Source organism: Capra hircus, chromosome 15 (assembly GCF_001704415.2).
Source record: "Capra hircus breed San Clemente chromosome 15, ASM170441v1, whole genome shotgun sequence".
Taxonomy (NCBI): domain Eukaryota; kingdom Metazoa; phylum Chordata; class Mammalia; order Artiodactyla; family Bovidae; genus Capra; species Capra hircus.
Window position 1 is genome coordinate 68,192,040 of NC_030822.1, and position 24,433 is coordinate 68,216,472.

The window sequence follows — 24,433 nt, forward strand, 5'->3', positions numbered from 1 at the left end:
GGATGGTATGAGAAGACTTAGCCAAAGAGTCAAAGAAACTTCACAAATGAAAAAAAACGTTGGACACGTCACTCGGGAGACGAATTATAGTTATATATACTGCTGGTCTTAGCAGGAAACACTATTTCTCTTTTCATGACCCTGAAAACACTGATAAGGACTTCAGTAAAATTTTGACATAACCCTGTGGTAGCAAAGGGGGAAGGGTAGAAAGGGCTGGGAACAGAATGAAAATCTTCATCCATTATAATCAGAAGTAGTAGATAGTGCTCGAAATGAATAAATCAGGAGATATTTGGTATGGATAAAATTAGAAATATGATGCAGAAAAAGCAATTCAAATGATGACAATGTTTCCCCTAGAAACTGAGGGTGGGAGATGGGGGTGCCAGCGAATGGCTTTTGCATTTTAGCACTGCTTGTCTTTTAGAATTATGTGCATGTTACTCTGATAAAAATAAAAATTTTTAAATCAGGCCAGTAGCTATATTTTGGGCTTCCCTGGTGGCTCAGCAGTAAAGAATTCGCCTGCCAATGCAGGAGCTGTGGGTTTGATCCCTGGGTTGGGAAGATCCCTCAGAGTAGGAAATGTCAACCCACTCCAGTACTCTTGCCTTGGGAAATCCCATGGGCAGAGAAGCCTGGCGGGCTACAGTCCATGGAGTTGCAAAGAGTTGGACATGACTTAGTGACTATACAACAACAGCAACAATTCTATTTTATACACATAAAATTCATATTATAGAATAAAACTGTAACAAAAGAAGTAAAGAAAGTCTGATTACTCAAGGTACAATACTGAGCAACAAATCTGGTTCCAGAATATTCCTGTGCTGTATTTCTCATTCCCATGCAGCCCCTTTTCATACTGTTCATGGGGTTTGTGTGAAGCTCCAATACATTGGCCACCAAATGCGAAGAGCTGACTCATTGGAAAAGATCCTGATGCTGGGAAAGATTGAAGGCAGGAGAAGAAGGGGGAGACAGAGGATGAAATGGTTGGGTGGCATCACTGACTCAATGGATATGAGTCTGAGTAAACTCCGGGAGATGGTGGAGGATGAGAAAGCCTGGCGTGTTGCAATTCATGGGGTCGCAAAGAGTCAGACATGACTTAGCGACTGAACAGCAACAATGCAGCCCCTCCCCCAAAGCAAATTGATATGTTGCATTTCTTACAGCAGCTGGCATGGTTTTCTGTACACATGATGTGCTTAAAATATTTGTTGGATGATAAATATACCAATTGCTGCTGTTTTTTTTTTTTTTTATGGAGATTTTTAATGAGCTTGGTGGGTCACATCTGAAGTTTAAAGTTTTGTTTTGTTTTATATGGAGAGAGAAGATTATAGCTTAAATGGATTTGAGAAGTCTCCCTGAAATCTGATTCTGAGGTAGACATTCCACAGGTCTAATCTACTTTACACAGTACAAGGGTTTGCCAGAGACTCATTCAAAACAATTGATATTTGAGTGAGGCAGTCTAATGGGAATTTTAATTATGCATTCCTATATGATCTCTAAACTCTACTCTTGGGATAAACCAGAACTCTGGTTTGTAATCTTTGCCCTAAAGGAACCCTGGAAGTGGGAGGAAAGGAAAGAAGTATTCTTGCTAAAAGTGTAAGAAAACCACTGAATAGAGTTGTAGAAAACATTACGTCTGACCACATTATCTCAGCTAGCTAGGGAAAAGTAGTCACTGAATTAAAAGCTAGGATTTTGGCCTCAGATTTCATAATGCAGCTTAATAACAGAAACATCAAAGTAAACACTGTCAGCATCTTCACAAGATTCCCAGTGGAAGACGTCCGTCACATTACCTAATTCCCCCAATGATAAATGGGGCTTTGAATTTACTTCCAGGAAAAACTGCTTGCATTGATGAACCAGGACACTTTCTTTTTAATTAAAAAAAAAGAACCCCTGCCTCCCCACATGATTCCTTTTGCTTTGGTTGCCTGGAAACACAGAGTTAAATGAGAGTTCAGTTTTGGAAATCACCCATTGCAAGTGTCTAGTAACATTTAATTTGGATTGTTTGAATGGATTTGGTTCAGAGGGTCCTTATTTGGTAAAGAGAAGCAAGTCAGCACTTGTGAATTGCCTACCAGGTGCAGGCTTTGTATTTGTCATGTGTCTTATGGGTTATTTCATGGACTGTGTTCAGGAATCCTATAAAATAGGTGATGTTCTCACTTTACAGATGATGCAGGTCAGTTTCAGGGATATTAAGTAACTTGGCCATGACTGTGGTCATTAAGGCACTTACAACATTTTTAGAAGTAAGCAATGTATGAAGTCACAGTAATGTACATTTTATATTCAGATCAGTGTCAAATTATTCAAACCCATAATTCAAGACTATACAGCCTTTGATTTCAAGATCACACAGCCTATAACACATTTTCTCTCTCTCTCTCTCACACACACACCATAACTTCATTTTTAAAATCTTCTACCAAGTGTTTAAAATTAATTTTTATTAGAGTATAGCTGATTTATTTCCCTTCCTTCTTTTCTTCTTTCCTCCTCTCTGTTTCTGTGTCTGTATATTGGGACTTCCTCTGTTAATCCTCGGAGGTACAAAGATGAATGATATACAAACTCTGGTCTCAAGCTTACTGCCTAGTGGAGGGGTTAAAATGCAGACTTAATGACAATTAAAGGTTGAAAAAAGCAATGAATGCAATAAGAGATACAGAATGCTTTGTGAGTTCAGAGGGAGAAGGGAAATTCCAGGGTTCGGACTCACTAGGAATTCACAGGTCACTGGACCCAGCAGATACTGAAATGGAAGTATAATGCAGTGTTTAAACTGTGCTGGAGGAGTTTCCCTATGTTGTGTGCACCAAAGGAGATAGAGATGGGACTGTGCCTATTTCACAGCCTGAGTAAGGCTGACGGCAGCAGCGTGGGCAGTAAGGGTGGGGAAGGAGGGACTGGGGGTCCAGGACATCTCACAATTGTCTGCACTGGTGAACAGGATCTGGGCCAGTGGAGAAAAGGCAGCGGTTGAGCAAAAGACCCTCAAAGGGAGGAGAGCTGTTTCTGAGAAGTGGAAGGAGCCTCAATGAGGGGCTGGATCTTGGGTAAGCTGTAATTTCACGGGGGAGGCCACAGACGTGTCTGGAACCCCAGCGACTGGCTTCAGCCCTCAGGAGTATAGAGCAAGGCAGAATTTCTTAGACCCACTCCCCAGCCGATTACTGGGAGGGACGGGGGAATACTGCAATAACATGAACATGTGGGCAGCAGCAGTGGACACGGAGAAGAGAAAGAGGTGTGGATGATCATCTGTGGCCTCCGTGGCCACCTGGGAAGGTGGCCTGAGGTGGACAGGGAAGAATTACACTGACCCAGAGGTCCTGAGCCTGGTTACTGGGAAATTGGGGTATCACAGAGGAGGGAGGGCTGATGAGAAGTTATTTTGAAAGGGTGTTGAGGACTTGAGCATGCTTGAAGATGGAAAGGGAGCTATAAGAGATCAAACGGATGGACCAAGACCTCTGGAGCAAGAGTGGAAGTCCAGAGTTGGCTATAGAGAAGCCATGTGTGAGCAGCAGGGGTCAGGGAGGGGAACAGGGCAGAGGACCAGTGAACTCACAGGAACATTCTAGGGTCCCTGCCCTAGACAGAAGGTAGGAGCTTCCTGGGCCCACAGCAACTGTACATTCAAACTCTCTGGAATGTTCTTGGCATATAGATCTGGTGAAGGTCTCCATGCCCCTCGCCTGGGGGCCCCCCAGTGTATTCCCTATACTGGAACTTTTCTGCAGAGCAAATCTGTTTCTTTACATTCAACATGTCTGAATTTCACAGCTACTCTGGTAGGCAACAGTTATGCCTCTGTTTAAAAACAACCTGTAGGCTTCTCTCCATAACTTCCTGTTGCCCTCGGGATGAATTCCTAACCTCCTTACAATGGTGTTTAAGGCTCCTTATGATCTGGCCCCCTGCTTACCAGTCTAGTCTTATCTGTCCTCTCCTGACCTTGCACACTGCAGTCCAGACACATTGAACTGCTTGGAATCTTCCAAAAGAACTCAGCCTCTGCTTGGAGGGCCTTTTCCCATCTACCTCACTAATTCCTATTCTTTCTTGAGGTAGGCGCTTAGATGATACCTCCTCCAGGAAACCTTTTCTGGTTCCCAAGGCTGTACTAGGTGCTTTATCTCTGTATTCCCAGATTACCTGACAGTAACCTCTATCAGCAACCTTATAAAACAACACAATAATCACTTGTTCCTGTCAATTACTTATAGGAGCGATTATGTTTGGTCATTATTGGTAAATTATTGATGTTCTATACCTATGGCTGATTCATGTTGAAGTTTGACAGAAAACAACAAAATTCTGTAAAGCAATTATCCTTCAATAAAAAATAAATTTAAAAAAAAGCTTAAAAAATCACATGGAATATCGTTGATAAAATTCTGTATTGGAAATCAAGCCTGAATATTCACTGGAAAGACTGAAGCTGAAGCTCCAATACTTCAGCCACCTGATACGAAGAGCTGACTCACTGGAAAAGACCCTGATGCTGGGAAAGATTGAAGGCAGGAGGAGAAGGAGGTGACAGAGGATGAGATGGTTGGATGGCATCACTGCCTTGATGGACATTAGTCTGAGCAAGCTCCAGGAGACAGTGAAGGACAGGGAAGCCTGGCGTGCCACAGTCTATGGAGTCGTGAAGAGTCAGACATGACTGAGCAACTGAACAGTGACAACAATTGTTGATAAAATTCTTATTCACATGATTCCCCAGGGTATAGGTCAGTCCAGCTTCCATCAAAAGTGCTTGTGCCTGATTTCTTTCCATAACCCATGGAGCAGCTGAGAGTGAATTCTCTGAACTGCTGTCAGGCCCACGGGCAAATGTCTGAAGAGCAGAGTTGGTATGGGGGAAGGTGGAAGGGCTAGCTCCCATCCCTACCTTCGGAGGAGGAGAGGGGATGAGTTGGTGACCGTAAGCCCTCAGAACAGAGGGGAGGGTGGTGGGCCAGTGGTACAAGTCCTTTGTTCATTTCTTCAGCAAATATGTTGTAGGTGCCAACCACAGAGTAGACATATTAGGGACTGGAGTATGAGGGTGAGCAAGAGGAACACGATTCCTGGCTTCAAGTGGAGTGTAGTTCAGTTGAGGAAGACACATGAGAACAAAGATGATGAAAGAGAGGAGAGGCAACCAGCAGAGAACACAGCATGGAGCTAACCCAGATTGGGAGGCCAGGGAAACTCTGTGGAAGAAACAGTTTAGCTGAGCTTGAGAAAGTTTAGGGTTAGGTTAGCCAGCCAGGGTAGAGCAGGAGAATGTTCCAGAAAGAAGGAACAGCATGTCTGAAGACCTGCCTGAGGGTAAAAGCCTGGTACTTCTCAGGACTCGGGGGACATGTCTATTGGAGCGAGCTGGAGGGCACTGTGTCCAGGGGTCAGAGGGCACAGAGGGGTCAAAGGGTGGGCCGAAGGGAAGAAGAATGTTGGGAATAGAAACCAGTCAATCTGGGGTGCCTGGTGGGGGCCAGGTCACACGGGGCTTTCAAAGCTACACGAGGAGCTGTACTTCATTCTGAGAAAATGAAGACCACTTAAGGGGCTGAGGCAGGTGACAGACATTCTATTTTAGAATGCTGACTCCACTGGCAGGTTGGGAAGACGGGAAGGACGCAGGCCAGACAGCAAGGACTTGATGCGAGAAGGATAATGTTTTGCCCACGGGTGTGTCCACTCAGTTCATTCACCTGCGCCAGAGGCTTGCGGGACCCAGAGGTGGCCTGCCAGCTCACCAGGCTCTCCCCAGCATGCATCCTTTTCCAGGAAAAGTCTCTTCACTCTGGTTGCCAATAACAACTCCAGTGGCTAAATGTCCTCGCCACCCCCTTTTCCAGGCCTGCCATAAAATGGGTCTCAAAGGAGTCTAGGGAAAAGAGGCAAGTTCAGATTGGTCTGTTCCTAAAGAGTGAAACAGGAGAGGGTTCAGACAAAGGGAGAGGGGACCTGACAAAGACTCAGAGACACAAAGTCGAGATGTGAGCCAAAGATGTGTGGGTCACAGGACGCAGGGCCAGAAAAGCTCCTTGTTTATGAAGTTCATGTTTCCTAAAGGTGGAGCTGGGCTTAAGCTCCTGTGAAAAGCAAACTGTGGAAAATGCCAGTGATTCACGGTGGAGGGATCAGCAGTAGAAAGAAAGGGAAACAGGTCAACTACCTCCGTTCTGCCATCCTCAGGGACCTCGAAACTTGATTTTTGCAGAATGCACAGGAGAGTACTCACTGGCCTCCCTCTATTCTGCTCTAAAGAAGGTGTCACTTTATTGTTCAGATTCATTGCATAAGATGCAAATATTCACCCAGAGTTCGCTAATTAGCATCCAGAGAGCTGCCTGGTCTCTGTGTGTGTAAGCTGAATCTTCCTTGCTTGCACCACAATGTATTAATAAAAGAGCAAGATGATTCACTCACATCACATCTCTCTGATCCAAGAAGTCTAAATATTTATGTGGTCTTTTGTTTCAAACCTAGAACTTATTGTAAACACCTTCTAAATCTCAAGTCTTTGTGCCTGACTTTAATTAACCATTAATAGGAACATTTACTGATTGGTGCACGGGCTAAATGGGTTTTGGCTTCCTTTTGATTTCACAAGAAGAATCCACACCACCCCCCTCTACCGAACTGATAAGAACTGACATCTGATTAGAAAAGGCAAAACTAATTAGAACTGGTGCAAAGGGGATTGTTTGAGTCACTTACATTAATGCACATTACAGTTAAATATCTGTCAGATTTTCCATTAACCCTTTTGCATTTCCATCTCCAGGATCAAATCTATTTCTTAACCTCATACCCCATTTTTCCCTAGTTAGAAACTTGGTATTCAACAGGCTAAATTACCACTAATGCTTTAAATGCATAGCTCTTATGGACTGATGCAAGCCATGGACAAAGACCTTGAAATGAGAATAATAGAAGCCATTCCCCTAACGATGGATTTAAACCCTATTATCATGATTCCAAGGTCAACATACCCTTCTTGTTACTGTGTTTATTTCTTTATGGGAGGGAATCAAGAGTTAATTGTTGCTTTATACCAATTCACTTTATTGTGATTCAAGCTATTGCATACTAGGATGATAAAGTGAAATAGAAATGAAAGTGGACTATCCAGTAGAGTTCTAGTCTATAAAAGGTTAAAATAACTTGCTCAAAGTTGAACTTGAAAACTTGGGGAAAAGCCCAGATAATCTGGGCTCAGTTACTACATAAAGTGGATTTCAGGATGAGGATGAGATAGTAGGTGTACCCAATGGGAACCCAATAGTATTAGGGACAGATGTCTCCTTCTGATTAAAAACTCGCTGAGGAGAGGAAGCATGCCTTCCTGATTTTTAGATGAATGCAATGAGGGTTCTCTGGATCACTTAAGCTTTTAGTTTTCAATTCCAGACACACTGTAGGTTCTCAATAAATTTTCATCATATGAATGAATGAATACATGCAAGAATTATGGTTTCACCCTCTTGTAAAACTCTGTGACCCTGAGCAGTTTCTCAAATCTTGATGGATCATGTTAAAGGAAAAGAGAGTGGTTAAATTTTATTTATCAGTTCAAAAATCTAACAAAGCCTTTGGATTTTTTGCTTTGCAAACTAAATCACATACCACTCCCTTGGGTTTTTCCCATTTTTATCAGGGATCAGAGGTACCAGCAAGCCCGGCAACAAATCAGCCTACCAACAGAAGCAGGAGTAAGTCCACAGTATGATGAAAACAGAGCAACTTGAAAACACTCTCTGATGTTTTAATTTTTTTAAACTTAAAATATTTTATTATCCCCCTTACTACATCACACCTTCATCTTTTTTCTCAGTTGTAGTATCAGTAGATAATACTGATAGAGTAGGTACTCAACAAATGTTTTTTTGAATGAATGAATACAGCTATTACTAGAGTGAAGATTAGAACTGTACTCAATTTAGCTTAGAATCTTTAGTTCTTGGCTCCAGGTTGGGCAAGCAGGAGACTAGAGATCTGTAGATTGGGATAAGGCAACTGCAACAAAACTGGCTTAAATTTTGCCTGATGTAGAAAAAACTGAGAATGTAGACAATGGTGAAATGTCAAACAGATATCACAAAGAAAGACCCTGTTAGCACAACTCAGACCACCTATAGCTATTTCCTTAAGCAGCATGGTATTTATTACTAGGCTTAAAATCAGATGAGTTACTGACTAACTCTGAGAAAGTTATTTAACCTCTCTAAGCCTCCGTGTCCTCATTTACTGACAAGTAAAAAAAAAGATTAATAATATCTACCATTTGGATGGTGAACGACAGGGAAGCCTGGAGTGCTGCAGTCCATGGGGTCACAACGAGTCAGACACAACTGAGTGACTAAACAACAACCATTTGGATGATTTATATATGGCACAGAGTTGGTACTCTTGTTAAAATAAACCAATGAACACCAGTAGAACACAAGCAAAATCTCTTCTGCTAATTTTGCCAGTCAAGAGTTTTCAGTACAAATTATATTAACATGTGTGTCTGGAAATTTATTTTGGATTCTGGCCTTAGCACTAGTTTCATGGGGCATCAAAAACAAATTTTGCTTCCTTTGTAAATATAAATGATGAACTATCAAAGATAAAATGAAAATATAAGAATAATGCTCCTCGCCTGCCATGGGCAACATTTGTACCAGCTCTTTTTCCTTTTGCCAGCCTAACCCAGCCAAGGTAAGCCATAATGGAAATCATCAAATGGTTGACGGTCATTTGTGATGACCACCTAGACTCATCTCCCAAGTCTCTATCCTAATTTCAACTCTAGATTTCACTTGTGAAATCATGAGTTTGTTACCATCTTTCAAATTCACTCCTGGATTCTGAGTATACTGACTAATCTTGTTTCCCAGCATTTTTAGGATTTTGACTAGGTTCTGTCTTTGGCCCTTCATGCTCCTGATTTTCCCTCAATTGATTCTGGCCCCTAAAACCAAACCCTGGCACTAGCTTAACTGACTGACACTTTATAACCAACTTCTATCCCCCAGCAAAGGGGTGAATTGAATGGTATATTGTTGCAGAACTCTGAATTCATATTTTCCTACTGGAAAAGGCATTTCCAATTGATTGAAGGTTCTATTCCTTCTCTGGGCAATTATAAGGATTCAGAAGCATTGTCAGTACATGAGAGCTGCAGTTAAGTGCTCATTCCTCCAACCTCAGCTAGGCCAAATGGGAAACAATCTTATGAGTGTTCATCTTTAAGATTAGCTACACCCAAGATTAACTTAAAGATGAGGGGAGGAGAACACTGCTTGATTTATGTCAATGGTTGATATATAGAGTACTGAAGGATAAACTTGGCTAGGTAGAGACAGTAGGTTGAGGTTCTTAATATATGATCGAAGAACTTGGCTTTAAACTAAAAAGGAAATGTACAAATTTATGTTTTGGTCATAACAAACCATCCATTCATTGGCTGCCTTCCCTCTCAGAATTTTTAGAGATGGGAAAATTCTAAACCAAATATAGAATCCACTCGAGTTTCATGGTTCTAATGTTAGAAAAAAAAATTCACGCTTTCAAGTGTCTGATTATATAGCTCTGAAAAAGACTGTATTCTAGTTGAAGAGGTTAAGGTTTTGAATTGAACTCTCATGAGCTCTGGTCAACCAATAATTCTCTTACACCTTAAAGCAAGTATTCAGTGACTTGAAGATAAATCAGAACTGCATGCACTACACCCCTCTCCTGCCCTCTCCCATAACCTTCCAATAGGAAAAAGAAGAAAATTATAGCCAGGAGGGATTTCCATTTGCCAAGCCCCAAACATCAGCAATGGCAACCCATTCCAGTACTCTTGCCTGGCAAATCCCTGGACAGAGGGGCCTGGTAGGCTGCAGTCCATGGGGTCGCTGGGAGTCGGACACGACTGAGTGACTTCACTTTCACTTTCATGCATTGGAGAAGGAAATAGCAACCCATTCCAGTGTTCTTGCCTGGAGAATCCCAGGGATGGGGGAGCCGGTGGGCTGCCATCTCCGGGGTCACACAGAGTTGGACACGACTGAAGCCACTTAGCAGCAGCAGCAAACATTAGCAAGACAGAGTTGCTGAAGACATTTTGTGAAATACCAAATACCATTTGTTCTCCCAGCCTCCAGGAAATGGATTACTTAAAACCACTCCAGGTGCGGAACGATAAAAATGTCTCCAACAATTCGACTATGCTGCATCCAACTCTTGGGTGTCATTCACATCTCGAAGAACAGGGTACCCAATAAAGAGAGAAGGACGTGTGAACCCCTCAATTTCAGCCTCTGCCTTAGCATGCAGCCCTGTGTGGGTTCAGAGTTCTGAGGGTGAAGAAAAGGTCATCTTTGCCTAGCCTATGGGGTAAATTCTAAACAAATGATCAACAAATTCAATCTACTATTTTGTAGCAGAGAGCCAAGCTTCCCACCATTCCCAAAGCTAGAGTGTCCCAATTAGCATATCTCATTAGTAAATCTTCCTGTGTTTGACACAAAGTGAGTATGACAAGCAGAAAAAAAATAATCCATGACTACTATTTTTGTTCAGGATTCTTTAGTTGATAAACATAAGAACTGCTTAATGTCCAATCCCTGCTTGCCCGTAAATTTGGTCATGAGTATCAGAGAGTTGGCTAATCTGAAATGAGAACACAGATCTCTCTACTCTCAGCTATGAACGGCAGAGTTAAAACTACCCTCTTTGAGTTGCGAATACTTAGCAACATACTGGATGAGACAATAAAAATGGAAAAACCTAGAAAATATGTACATCCAAGTGAAAATCACTTCTCAAAATGATCATCTTGGTAAGCAACTCATTTACTTTCTTTATCTTCAGAAAAAGTTCACAAAGAGAATTTGAAATGCAGTTCCATCATACTGTAGTTATTCTTTGTTTTTTCCTGACCCAAAGCAGCAATGCTCAGTTTGATTGTTTTCAAAAATAACCCTGACAAGATGAATATTACTATAGTAATAATAATCTCCTTGATGTGCTAAAAGCTCTGAAGACAATCCCTGGGAAAAAACTCTGCAACTGTTTCGAACAACAGCACCATGTTAGAATGGGCCCAACCCCTCTAAAAGTGAATGCTTTCAAGAGGGTGACATTTATTTGACTACAGAGCTGTGATACACTTGCTCACAACTCAGACACAGGACACTTCAGTCATACTTCATCGAAGTCATCATTCATTGAGGTGGAAGGGACAATACAGTTCAATTGATAAGGTTGAGATTAGGCTTTGAATGGAGAGCCACTGCCTGCCAGCCAATGTCACCACCATTTCTGCTACCTGAGGTCCTTCTTGAAGATGAACATTATCTTGGCATTGTAAGTGTCGTATGCACCAGGAAAAGCAAAAAATTATCTAACACACTGGAAGATGCTTGTCAGTTTGTTCATTAGCACCCTTTGGGGTGCTTGTGTCCTGGGGAGCCGGGGTGCTTGGGTCCTGGGGACCCAGGGTGGAGGCCAAGTGGTCAGAAATGTGGTGGACAGTTGTTGACTTGAGCAATGGAGGTGGAAACAGGACAGAGGATGCTCAGGTGGCAGGAAGGCTCCCAAAGAAGGGCTGATGGGGCACCAAAGAGCTATATTTCCTGTTGCAGCACATCATTTATTTTGGTTAAGCTTCGTGATGCTCATTCTCAGGAAGGTCAAAGGTCACACAGATATTGTTTGATTTTTTTCTTTAACAACTCTGAAGGTAATTCAAGATGAGACTTTATTACCCCCTAAACTTAATTTACTATGTAGATTGTGTAAATATGGCTCAGTATTATAAGAAATATTTCTTTTGAGAATCTCACAATGATGTACAAACTCATTTCCAAGCAAATCCTACTTGTGAGTGGTACAGCCTCATGGCTGAAAGTACAGCCTTTAAAGTAGACCATTAGCATCACGTCTCTGCTACTTGTTATCTGTGTAACTTTGGAAAACTTACTTAACTTCTCTGAGCTTCAACTGTCTCATTTGTAACATGAGAATAATGGTAATTACTTTATATGAGTAAAATGAGATACCAGTAAGGGAGACAGAAGTCATGTCAGTCATAAGTAGCCAATAAATCATGACTCAGTCATATCTCATTATTTATTATTTCCACTTTTACAGTCAGAAGTCCAGGCCCAGGAAACGAAAATCGCTACCCACTCACCATAGTGCTAGACAGAACTAAGGTTAGTTCTCTTTTATTTCTCTAGTACTGCTTATGTTAAAATCTGAGACTTACTACAAGGGATCTCCTGCATAAAAGTAATGCTTGTTAAAAATATTTTGATATCATATAAGGCCTTTTCCATGATAAGCACTGTAATAGCCAACTTTATTCTAGATGTTGGCCCAAGAAAGATATCACTTATTCTCCCCAAATCCTAGGATATACATTATCACCCTCATTTACAGGTGAGAACACTAAGGCTTACAGAGGTTCACTAGTTTGCTTGAGGTTCATACAGCTAGAATATCCGAGTAAGAATTTAAACCCAGATTCAGTCACAGCAAAATGGCTATACATAATATTAGAAAGTAATTCCACGATACTGTTTGTTTTCAAATGATCCCCAAATTACCCATGTTAAAAATGGAACTTTGTAAAATATACACAGCACTCTACTCCAAGTCCATTCTTCACAATCTACGATAGAAAAACACACTTTGTAGGTGGTTAAGAACTGAGAGCTTTACGTGGGACACAGCTCTTGAATCCTGGTTGGGTCTGGTTTTCTCCTGGCGTATATCTAGGGCGAAGGTTAGCTTGGCCACGGTCTGTGCTGCTGGTAGCATTCTTTTCTGGGCAGCAGCCACACAAACTACTCAAGGAATGTGACTGGAATTAGGCTCTGTGCCGTCACACTGTCCTGACATATTGTTTTGACATGTCACATGCTGTCTTTGTGCTTGGACAATAACAGAGACCTGTCAAATTACATGCACAAAGCAACATTCAGTCTCCCTTCCTGCCTTCCTGCCTGCCTTCCTCCCTTCACTTATTCCAGGAAGGAGTTTTTTCTTTTCAAATTTCCTGGGGAGCAGCTCTGATTCACCAGTGTGTCCTCTGAAGACAGAGCTATCTCCTCATACGATTCCTGTTTGGGGCAGAATAAGACCTCCGCTTTATGTTAACCGCAGGATATAAGGTAACCACAGATTTTTTTTTTTTTTTTTCTGTTTGTAGTCATGACAATTTCACCCTTTAATACTTAACTCACACATGACTTTCTCCAGGAATCTTCCCTGATGTCCCCCTGCTCGGTAAATACCCAGCCTTCCTGCTCCATATCATTATCCTTTCCACTCAGTTTTAAAATGATTGTTTTTAAAGCCTGTTGCCCTTTCCGGACTGAACTTGCAGACAGAGAACACGTCTTACTTGAGGTGGGTACCCAAGCCTTATGCACGAGCGTGGCGTCACAGCAGGATCTACTATGATGGGCTGGACATTAAGACATTTCAGTGGGTTGGTGTGGGTGGATATCTGCCATTCAACACTCTTAATATCATGTCTGGCCTTATTTCACTACTCAGCATAATCGCAACATCATGCACACGGCAGGTACTTGGAACATGCATGTCGACTTGGTGACCGATTTATCGACTGAACGAATAGGCACCAGGCATGGGCATTATCAGAAGATTACTGACAACCGGACATGCCACTAAAGGCACTGATCCTCAGGCAACATTCTTAACAAGCAAGAGCAGACCTCAGAGACAGTGCTGCTCTACAAGGAAGATGTTCTTGCCTCCGGACGCCTCAAGGGAACCCTCAGGAGGTCTTCAGAGGCATCTGTCAGGACCACTGCTGTCTTTGGGGTCTTGATTCTGTCCTGACACAAGCACAGTGGTACCCAGAGCATGGTGACTGAGCCCCATGGTGTCTGGGGACTCTGGGTGGGGAGGAGTGGGGCCCTTACCTGTCTGTGCTGCTGGGAGACTTGGTACCCCAGTCCTGTGATAGGCTGACTCTGCATCTTCTGCAGGAGGATCTTTTGCTGCAGAGGTAACGGGCCCCTCAGCAAGGGCTGGTTCGAGAGAGGCTGGGTGGGTTGGGCCGCTGGCTGCTGCGCTTGTGGCTGCTGCTGCTGCTGCTGCTGTTGCGGCTGCTGCTGCTGCTGCTGTTGTGGTTGCTGCTGTTGTTGTGGCTGCTGCTGCTGCTGTTGTGGCTGAACCGTGATGGAGCTCTGCTGCGGCTGTTGCTGGGTGTAATGCAAGAGTGAAGGCTTGCTCTGGGAAGGCAACACGGAAGGCATCTGCTGGTTGGCTTGATCCGAGTTAAAATGGAACAAAGGCTTGGTGCTGCCATGCCGGGGCTCCATGGCTGGGTGTGGGTTGTTCAGAAAGCTCCGGCTGAGGTCCTGCGGCTTGGGCTGCAGGAGCACATCCAGCGGCCCTCCCTGGGCCGAGGGGCTGGCCTTGTACAGGTAGTTCGCCATGACCTTCGACTGGTTGCCACCGCCCGCGACCCCTGGCATGGGCGTGCTCTGGGGGCTGAACGGCTGCTGGCCGAAAGAGGGGCTAGGGATTTTCTCCTGTCCGAAGGGGCCTGGGGAGGGCCCTGCCGAGGAGGGCAAGGCTGGCCAGCTGGTGGGCTGGTGCTGCTGCTGTTGCTGGTGCATCCGGACATGCTGCTGCCGGTTGGCAGCAATCTGTTTGAGCTGCTGGGCGTGGGACACTTCCTGCCAGCTGGGCAGGGCCCGGGCTGCTCCGGAGGCTGGCGGGGGCTGTGCCTGGCTCTGGGGGACTGAAGGGATCGGGGATGAAGTGGAGAGGCCCGAGCTGGCCATGGAGAACGGGGGCCCCGCGGATGAGGGCCTCAACTGTGGGGAGCCTGAAGAGCCCTGGGTCAGGCCAGGGGAGTATTCGCTTTTGATCACAGTCTTCTCCAGGGGCAAGGACGGCCGGGGAGTGCTCCTCTGGCTCTGCTGACCCAGGTCGATGTTAAAGGGGTCATCCTGCTTTATGGTGGCATTGATCATGTTCTCCAGCTCAAGGTCACTCATGGGAGGCACAGATATGTTGGTCAGTTCATTAAACAGCTCCTGCAGCTCAGGATCCATCAGCTGCTCCCCGGGATCGTCTCCGTACCTGTTAGAGAAAATATTCTCCTGGGTCACTTGGCCATCCACGTGCTTGCTGCAAGAGAGCGTCTCTCCAGGTTCCTTCTTCACTTCCTTTAAACCCATGTTGAACAGACCATTTCCAGGAGAGTGTGTAGGAGGGGGCGGCAGCGCGGCAGTCTTTCTCAGGGGTGCTTGGCTCATGGGCAAGGTCCCCGACATCATCTGACTTTGTCCATTATTTACTGGGAGGCCCCCTGGTCCTGCAGCAAGATTTTCGCCGACACGGATTCTTTTGATATCAAGGAACGAGTTGTCGACGAAGCCATTGGGCCTCTTGCTGTTGGCAGGAGACAGGTTAACGATCTGTTTTCTTTTCAAGGAACCCTGGAGCTGAAAGACAGATGGGGAATAGGAAAAAAAACAGAGCATGAGATATTAATCCAGATATGCGTGTAGTCAAAGAAGACAGAATATTTGAATGTTCTTTTATTTACACGTGTGCAGGAGGAATTCAAAAAAGAAAAGCACAAATGCAGCCCAGTTTGGAAGATAAGGAAACTTAGTAGCACAGACAGGACAAAATGTTTCTGGAGGAGCAGGTCAATGAAGGGTGGGAGGTCACAGAGGTTTCCATGATTGGTACCCGGATCAGTGGATGAAGAATCCGTCACACGTCATTGGGAGTTATTGATAATACCTATGGTTAATCACCAGAGTGGTGCTGTTTTCTACAACAGGCCAAACTATTCCACATGCATGCACGCACAACCCACACAGACACAGGCCACTGGACTGAGCATAATTTTGACCAAGATGGGAAACAGCGCAGAGTCTAAAGCTAAGACCCAATTTCTAGTTTCTTTTGCACAGATTCAATCCCTTTACCACTTTTATCCTCTAAGTGAGTAGGCAGAATGTTTGCCTTGTCTAAGGAGACATTCCCTCTGTTTAACTATATTTCTTCCTGTGATTCTGCGGCTTTGCATTCAAGCCCCTGTAGCAACACTGTGTGGGTGCATGGAATCTATGGTATTATCACTTATCATCTGAGACCCTCTAAGCACAGATTTTCCTGGGGATTCATTTTTCATGTGGCCTGTCTCTAGGACTTTTAGCCAAAACCGAGGTGTAGAGAGGCAGTACTACATGATGGTTAAGTACTCAGTCTCTGGAACTAGTTAAGGTGAGCTCAGATTCCAATCTGTCACTGAGTGCTAAGTGATGCTGGCTCTTGACTTCTCCAAGCCTCAATTTCCTTACCTGGAAAATGGGCACAATAGCACTTAACTCATAGAAAGTCATGAGACACTGGCTATCTAATTTTACACATGGTATTGTATAAGTTTCAACGCTACTCTCTCCATTCATCCTACCCTCTCCTCCCCACTCTGTTCTCAAGCTTGTACAGGGAACTCAAACCCAGTGCTCTGTGACAACCCAGAGGGGTGGGATGGGGTGGGAGGTGGGAGGGAGGTTCACAAGGGAGGGAACGTACGTATACCTATGGCTGATTCAAATTGGTGTACGGCAGAAACGAACACAATAGTGCAAAGCAATTATCCTCCAATTTAAAATAAATAAATTTAAACAAAAAACCAAAACAATTACAAAAAAAGAAAGACATGAGACATGCAAACATTTAGCACAGGGCTTACCAAAATAAGAACTCAATAAAGTAAGTATATTTTATAAAAACTATGGCTTATTATATTCTCAAAGAGGAGCATCTCTCTAAACAGCAACAAAATTAATAAGAAACATAAAATATACACTGTTGATCTTGAGATGCTTGTTGCTTTGCCTCTAAAGCGGGAGGATATATGTAGGAAAATGTGCCTTTCCCAGTGCAGTTGAACCATTTCAATTATTTATGTTTGCTCAGGAAAACCCGAAATTACCTGAGGCAGAAGGACATTTCCCAGATACAAAATTCTGTCACTTCTCCCATCCTCCCTTTTCTCTTACCATCACTCCCCCACCTTCCTGAAGATTTCCAGGTAACTTAATTAGAAAGTGAATTTAATATAGCTGAGCACCTATTACTTTGGCCACCTGATGCAAAGAGCTGACTCATTCGAAAAGGCCCCAGTGCTGGGAAAGATTGAAGATGGGAGGAGAAGGCGATGACAGAGTATGAGATGGTTGGATGGCATCACTTACTGGATGGACATGAATCTGAGTAAACTCCAGGAGTTGGTGATGGACCGGGAGGCCTGGCATGCTGCAGTCCATGGGGTCGCAGAGTTGGACATGACTGAGCGACTGAACTGAACTGAACTGGGTATTTCTAAAGCGTGTGTCATTTCCACTATTTGATGCTAGAGTCAGCTTGTTTAGGGGTAGGGTTTGCCTTGTGTAAGAGGGAGGGGGCAGTGAGTACATAGACATCCTGAATTTCTGGTCACATGATGAGGAACCAGAGAATGGCGGGGATACAGTCTAGGGCTGAATGTGAACAATATGTTTCTTGTCATGTAGTTCAATAATACCTGTTTCATTAATCCATTACCTGTGGTTTTGCCCCTCATAAGTGTATATAGTCACAGTGGATGTACCATGTTGGTATAACCAGTGTTTACTTTTTACCATTGCTAATGAGTAATCAGGAAAAGGAACCTGACCCAAGCTGGGCTAATCATTCCTTCCAGGAAGATTTTGAAATTGGAGAAAGTGAAACTAGGCTCTTTTTGGGTGGCTGCATGGTCATTTACGGGCTTCCCTGATGGCTCAAATGGTAAAGAAACTGCCTGCAGTGTGGGAGACCCAGGTTAGATCCCTGGGTTGGGAAGATCCCCTGGAGGAGGAAATGGTAACCCACTCCAGTATTCTTGTCTAGAGAATTCCATGGACAGAGGAGCCTGGCAGGCTACAGTTCATGGGGTCACAAAGAGTTGAACATGGCTGAGCAACTAACACTCTGAACACACAGTCATTTATAGAACTGTGTGAAGTGTTGTACCGTTAAACCAACCAGAGCCACAGAGGAAGAAAGTCTGTAGAAAGAGAATGATGTAGAGAGAAAGGACACAAACTTTGAGAGCATCTGAGGGCCTGGTTTCAAGGCTACCTCTGCCACTCTCCTTGTTTTCCTTGATACACTGTGGAATCTTTATAATAAAGTCTCCTTTTTCCTTAAGCTAACATGAGTTGGGCTTCTGTTACTTTCAGCCAAGAGCCCGAACTAAGTCCCATGAGATCTAACATTTGGTGATGAGCACTTTGCAACAAATGGTAGGGTGCTCTTTGTGCCTGGTTGTGGAGCTTTTATTTTCCCCATCCTTGCTGTCTCTTCACATTTCCCTCACTCCCAGGGTCATCCCTCCCCAATCGAGGCCAACATTATCACAGAACACTGTCAGTCATCAGTATATTTGGCGCCCACTGAAAGTGGTCACTGTCCCCAGTGGGTCAGAAGGAGCACACACGGCAGAGTCAGCCACACTGCCTCAAAAGTGGCCATGATGATTATTTCAGCATAAGTTACGTTTTGAAGGTGTTTTTTTTTTTTTTTTTTTTTCACATTGAGTAAAGAACAAACAAAGGAAAACATTCTTTTTCCAGGTTTGGGTTATTGCCTTTGATTTATTTTCCACTGCTTTGAAAAAACCTGTTCTTCCAGATTCTCCTACTGCTTAGGCCACTCCCTGGGCAGCTCAGTACAAACCCTGGGAAGCAGCTCCAGCACTTTCTCTAAGTTACCAGGATTGGAGAGGCAGTGATTAGAACTAGCAGTGGTAGTGGCAGCAGTAGTAGTAATAACAACAACAACAACAAAGTCATTTATTGAGAGCTGGTGTGCATGGGCTTAGCATATTAATTATGCTAAATTAAATCTCATTTCATTCTCATAAACAACTCTAGGAATCCTTGCAACAACAACTCTATAAGGTTCATACTGTTTCTGCCCTCTCTCCTCCCTTTTATTGAGTCGCTTAGTCGTGTCTGACTCTTTGCGACCCCGTGAATTGCAGCACGCCAGGCCTCCCTGTCCATCACCAACTCCTGGAGTTCACTCAAACTCACGTTCATTGAGTTGGTGATGCCATCCAGCCATCTCATCCTCTGTCATCCCCTTCTCCTCCTGCTCCCAATCCCTCCCAGCATCAGAGTCTTTTCCAATGAGTCAACTCTTTGCAAAAGGTGGCCAAAGTACTGGAGTTTCAGCTTTAGCATCATTCCTTCCAAAGAACACCCAGGACTGATCTTTAGAATGGACTGGTTGGATCTCCTTGCAGTCCAAGGGACTCTCAAGCATCTTCTCCAACACCACAGTTCAAAAGCATCAATTCTTCGGTGCTCAGCTTTCTTCACAGTCCAACTCTCACATCCATACATGACCACAGGAAAACCCATAGCCTTGACTAGATGGACCTTTGTTAGGATCACACAAATACTAAGCAATAAAGCCTAGAATCAAACCAAGCATTCCCATCATAGAGCCTGTGCCGGGTAGTAACTGGCACCCAGGCCCTGAAGAGGGAAGCGGTGCCCACACACAGGTATTGAGAACACTTGCCCAGGGTCTAGTCCTGATTCTGGCATTAATTTGTTTTGCTATTTTAGGTAGCAAATTTTCTCTTCTATGGACCATAATTCCCTGCTTTATAAATAAGGTTATCTCTGAGAATGCTTACTCAACTGAACCCAGAAAATAACAGAGACTGAGGGAGTTAGAATTGTTTTTTTAGGCACATGTAACATGGTGTAAGATCTCCACCAAGTGTAGCTGGATGGATGACTTAAGCTGGGGAACAGAAGTCCTCCCCAGTGACATCTCCGTAGAAGACATCTCCACGGATAAAGAGATTCCACTAGGAGTTCATCAGGCATGACCCTTAACCAACAGAATTGGGAGATAGTCTATGTCCTGCCTTGTAGAAGCTTCTCATCACAGTTATGTCATCAAGGCCCAATGAATGCATAGAGGTGGAGGCACAATACAATCTCAGAGATTCTCAAAGTTCAGTCTTTGCTCTGAAGTATGTTCTTTTCTGGACTAAAATGCCTCTATCAGATATCTGGCTTGGAATGATGACATAGAGTCTCAAAAAGTTCTGCCACAAAACACAAATATTCTAGAAGGAGTAGAGAAGGAGCACAGCGTCATATCATGGGTGCCTCAGTGAGAAATAGTTTAGAAGAATTCAGTGCAGCCTCACCAGGCCAGCGTCATATCATGGGTGCCTCAGTGAGAAATAGTTTGGAAGAATTCAGTGCAGCCTCACCAGGCCAGCGTCATATCATGGGTGCCTCAGTGAGAAATAGTTTGGAAGAATTCAGTGCAGCCTCACCAGGCCAGCGTCATATCATGGGTGCCTCAGTGAGAAATAGTTTAGAAGAATTCAGTGCAGCCTCACCAGGCCAGGAACAGTCCTAAGGGAATGAGACTCAATCAGAGGAGTGGAGACATGGGTTTACACTGAGAAAGATGGTGGCTGGACTAAGGAACTTGGGAGCTCCAACAGTGTAGACCTTCCAGGTGGCTGGGAAGACGGGAGCGGGGAGGTAGAGGCAGGGTATATCCTGAAGGCCAGAGAGGCCAGACAATTTTCAGAAAGCAGTTACCAGCATTGAGAAGGTAGAGGAGAGACGCTTCAAAACAAATCTGTCAGTCAGGATGATGCACCCCTTAAATTGGGTAGGTTCAAGGCCAAGGGACGACAATAGTCTTAGGGACTCATGAAAATAATTTAAGATGGAAGACAAACTTAACTTTTAGGTTGAGGAAATGTCTTAATACATAATACGTTGTGTTCTCTTAAGTCATGTCCAACTCTTTGAGACCCCATGAACTGCAACCTGCCAGGCTCCTCTGGAATTCTCCAGGCAAGACGACTGGAGTGGGATGCCATGCCCTCCTCTGGGGGTCTTCCTGACCCAGGGATCAAACCCATGTCTCTTGCATCTCCTTCACTAGCAGGCGGGTTTTTTTTTTACCACTCTACCACCTGGGAAGCCTTAGTAATATCTTTATCTTGATGTGAACACAGTTATAAAATATCATTTTTAAAATCTTTATAAGGAAGAAGGGGCCTTCGAAAGCAAGACTGTCCAAGGCCCCCCAGAGGCACTCCCCTGAGAACTACCACATTCTGAATGTTTATTTCAAGACAGGTGCTCTTCAAGCAAGAGTTGTGTAGTCCCATGTAATCGTCTCCCAGCTTTCTGCACATGTGTTCTGATCTTCGTCTTAGAAGTGAAGAAATGGCCACTCCTAACTTTAAGTTCATGTAGTGAATAATATGGAGGCGGGTGGCCAACCTGGTCTGGTTCCAAATTCCTCCTCCTTAATCAGTAACCAGACTGCTCGCTTTCCTTTCGGCCTTTCATTCGCCACAGGCCAACCTTGTTCTCAATGCTGGGCATGCAGAGAGCCAGGACAAAGGAGTGATAGAATGGAGATGCATAGCAGGCACAGGGCACGGGTAAGGGCATTTGGGGCTCAGAGGGACGGACGCGACGGAGAATGGTGTCGTCACTGTTTGGAGGTTGACAGTGAAAGCTCAGAACATCGCCCTCGAGGCTCCAACAGAAGTAAGGGAAGAGACAAAGGGTCACTTGGTCAGCCAGAAAGATTCACTGAGCATGCAGAGAGGGTTCTGAACCATCCCCTATCCGGTGATCTCTGGCAAGAGAGAAAATACGCAGATGACAAAGCTTGTGGCAGCATGTAAAGGCATCGAGCGAATGCTGCATTCCAACGTTTATATTTTTCTAGGTGGACTGAGAGGCACTTTTTTGTTTGCACAATAAACCTGTACCCCAAAATTACTATGTTTGATGTGTGAGATGATGCATACAATCTTCCCCTTTCACTAGCCATCTGAGGAAGGGACTTCTTTTGGAAAGGATTTCAACGCAGCAAGTCTTGTCTGGTTTGCATGCAGGACTCACCCTATTTCCCTTTGCTGAGATCCAGTAGCCTGTTCCCTTTCACTCTTATCCTTGAACACCTCGATGCTACTTGAGGCCTGCGGTCTCTACTGGGCCTGCTTGCCTGAGACACAGTGGCCTGCCTGCCTTGAGGGCTTTGGATGGAGGTGCCGAGAAGTGAATGGCCAAGAAAAATCCAGCGGTGGAATGGGGGCTGCAGGCCCCTGATAAACTCGCCTTTTTGAACAGCTGTGTTCTACTCTTTCAAAGGACTCGAAACATAAACTTCCTGGAGGGATTTAAGAATGCCATGATTGCACAATCCTCGGGTTTCTGTTTCTTTCCCTACCCCCATCCCTTTCCACAAAATAAATGCATCCTTTGTCTCCTGTGCTGCCCTGGAAACAGGGAATATGCTACACAAAGGTAACAATTCAGTCCATAGGTCACTTTTTTTTTTTTTTTCCTTAAGTAGATTTCTGTCTTTCTCAATAAGAAATAAATGTGAGAACTAAATTTACCACTGCCTAGGTATCTTAAGTTGGTATCTTGGTCCCATCACTGGCAAACTTTGCTCAGGCCATTTTACTCATGGCTGATGAGAGATAGGGTTGAGGGTAGATAACATGAGAAGGGGGCTTCCCTCATAGCCCAGTTGGTAAAGAATCTGCCCGCAGTGCAGGAGACCCAGGTTTGATTCCTGGGTTGGGAAGATCTAGAGAAGGAAATGGCAAGCCACTCCAGTATTCTTGCCTGGAAAACCCCATGGACAGAGAAGCCTGGTGGGCTACAGTCCATGGGGTCGCAAGAGTTGGACACGACTTAGCGACTAAACCACCACCACCAACTTGAGGAGACCAACCTCCACCCCAATAATTTATGACTCTTGATTTGATTCTTGAATCAAAAATGTTTGAGATCCTGAAACAGTCAGTTCCAGCTCATCCCAGTACTTGAAGGTAAGATTGATTCTTCCCTGGCTCTCCGGCCCCTACAAAAACGAGATAGGGTTTTAAAGCCTTCTGCTGAAGACATCAAAAAGCTCCTAGTTCTCATCTGGATGTTGAAGAAATTTCAGCTTCTCCTTTAGTGCTTCCCTGTATTGAGAGGTATTGTTTTTATGTCCACATAGTAATTAGATTTGTGCAGCTAGATTTCAAGCTCTTTGAGTGCAGACACTGTGTCTGATGGCTTCCCAGGTGGCACCCATGATAAAGAACCTGGCTGCCAATGCAGGAGATCTAAGAGACACGGGTTCTATCCCTGGGTTGGGAAGATTCCCCTGGAGGAGGGCATGGCGACCCACCCCCAGTATTCCTGCCTGGAGAATCCCATTGACAGAGGAGCCTGACAGCCCACAGACCCTATAGGGTCGCAGAGTCGGACACGACTGAAGTGACTTAGCACGCATGCACACATTTGACTGGTTCATTTTAGCCCTAACCACAGTGCTGGGCATATCACAGGTGTTCAAAGAGTAGTTTGTTGGATGATCTCAGTACTTGGGAAGTTGGACCCTTCTAACTGCTGAGCAGTAAAACAATGGTAAAAAGGCTGTGGTAATTATTTTATTAACCAATTCACAAGTAATTTAGTGGTTCCACTTGAGTTGTGCTTTAGTGATTACTTTCCTCGGAACCCTGAAGTCCAGGAATAAGAAGCCCTGAGAACCGGAACCGTGTTATCATCCACATAAACCAAATGTGAAGGGGCGTGTGAAGCTTCATGATGGATTCCATGGGGTGCTGAGCCTCCTGAATGGAAGCCAAAGCTGGCATGTAATTCTTGACTCCTTCTTGACTCCATGCCCCATGTGAATGAAACCAGTGCTGCTCAAAGAAGTGGGGCATGCTTCCTATACGATTTTCAGGAATTTCCATTTTTGCTCCTTTAGAATAAAGCTTTTTTTTTTTTTTTTTTTTTTTTTTTGTGGGGTGGAAGGTGTCAGAAAAGGCATGTTAGATCTACATGGAAAAGTTATTTCGTAACTTTGTTCCCTTAGATCTGGACTCTGAGAAATGTGACTACTTAAGTCAATAAAACAGTTTTGTTTCTTTTTAATGAAACCAAAGATAAACTTTTTGTAGATACCAGAGAAGTGCAAATTCAGGATCTTTGTAGAGAAAACAAGTCAACACAGTGTGCTTCTAAAGATGGTGAATGCCGAAGTGTCCCACATTCAAAACTTCTTTAATGCTTCTCCCTCCCTTTGTATTGTCATGGCTACTTATAAAAGAGTAACCAGAAGGGCTGGAAATTTCCTCAGAAACACACTCCTCATTACAGGGCAGAGGAAAGGTGTTTCATTATGGCATTTTTCGGTTTGCTCACTTCTATCCCTTGTCCTTGGAGAATGTTCTAAGTTTATCATCAATTCATAAAACATTCACAGAGGGAAGAGGGATGAGAAATAGGTTCTCTGAGGCAACTCAGAGATGTAGACGTCTCAT

General features: G+C 44.1%; 1 protein-coding gene across 1 annotated transcript in view; it reads right to left on the minus strand.

Moving 5' to 3' along the window:
• Window positions 1-24,433, minus strand: part of MAML2 (mastermind like transcriptional coactivator 2) — a 410,293-nt gene that overhangs the window by 126,693 nt on the left and 259,167 nt on the right. Inside the window, 1 exon segment of the mRNA XM_018059873.1 lies at window positions 13,965-15,500. Coding sequence (XP_017915362.1) covers window positions 13,965-15,500 — 1,536 coding nt within the window.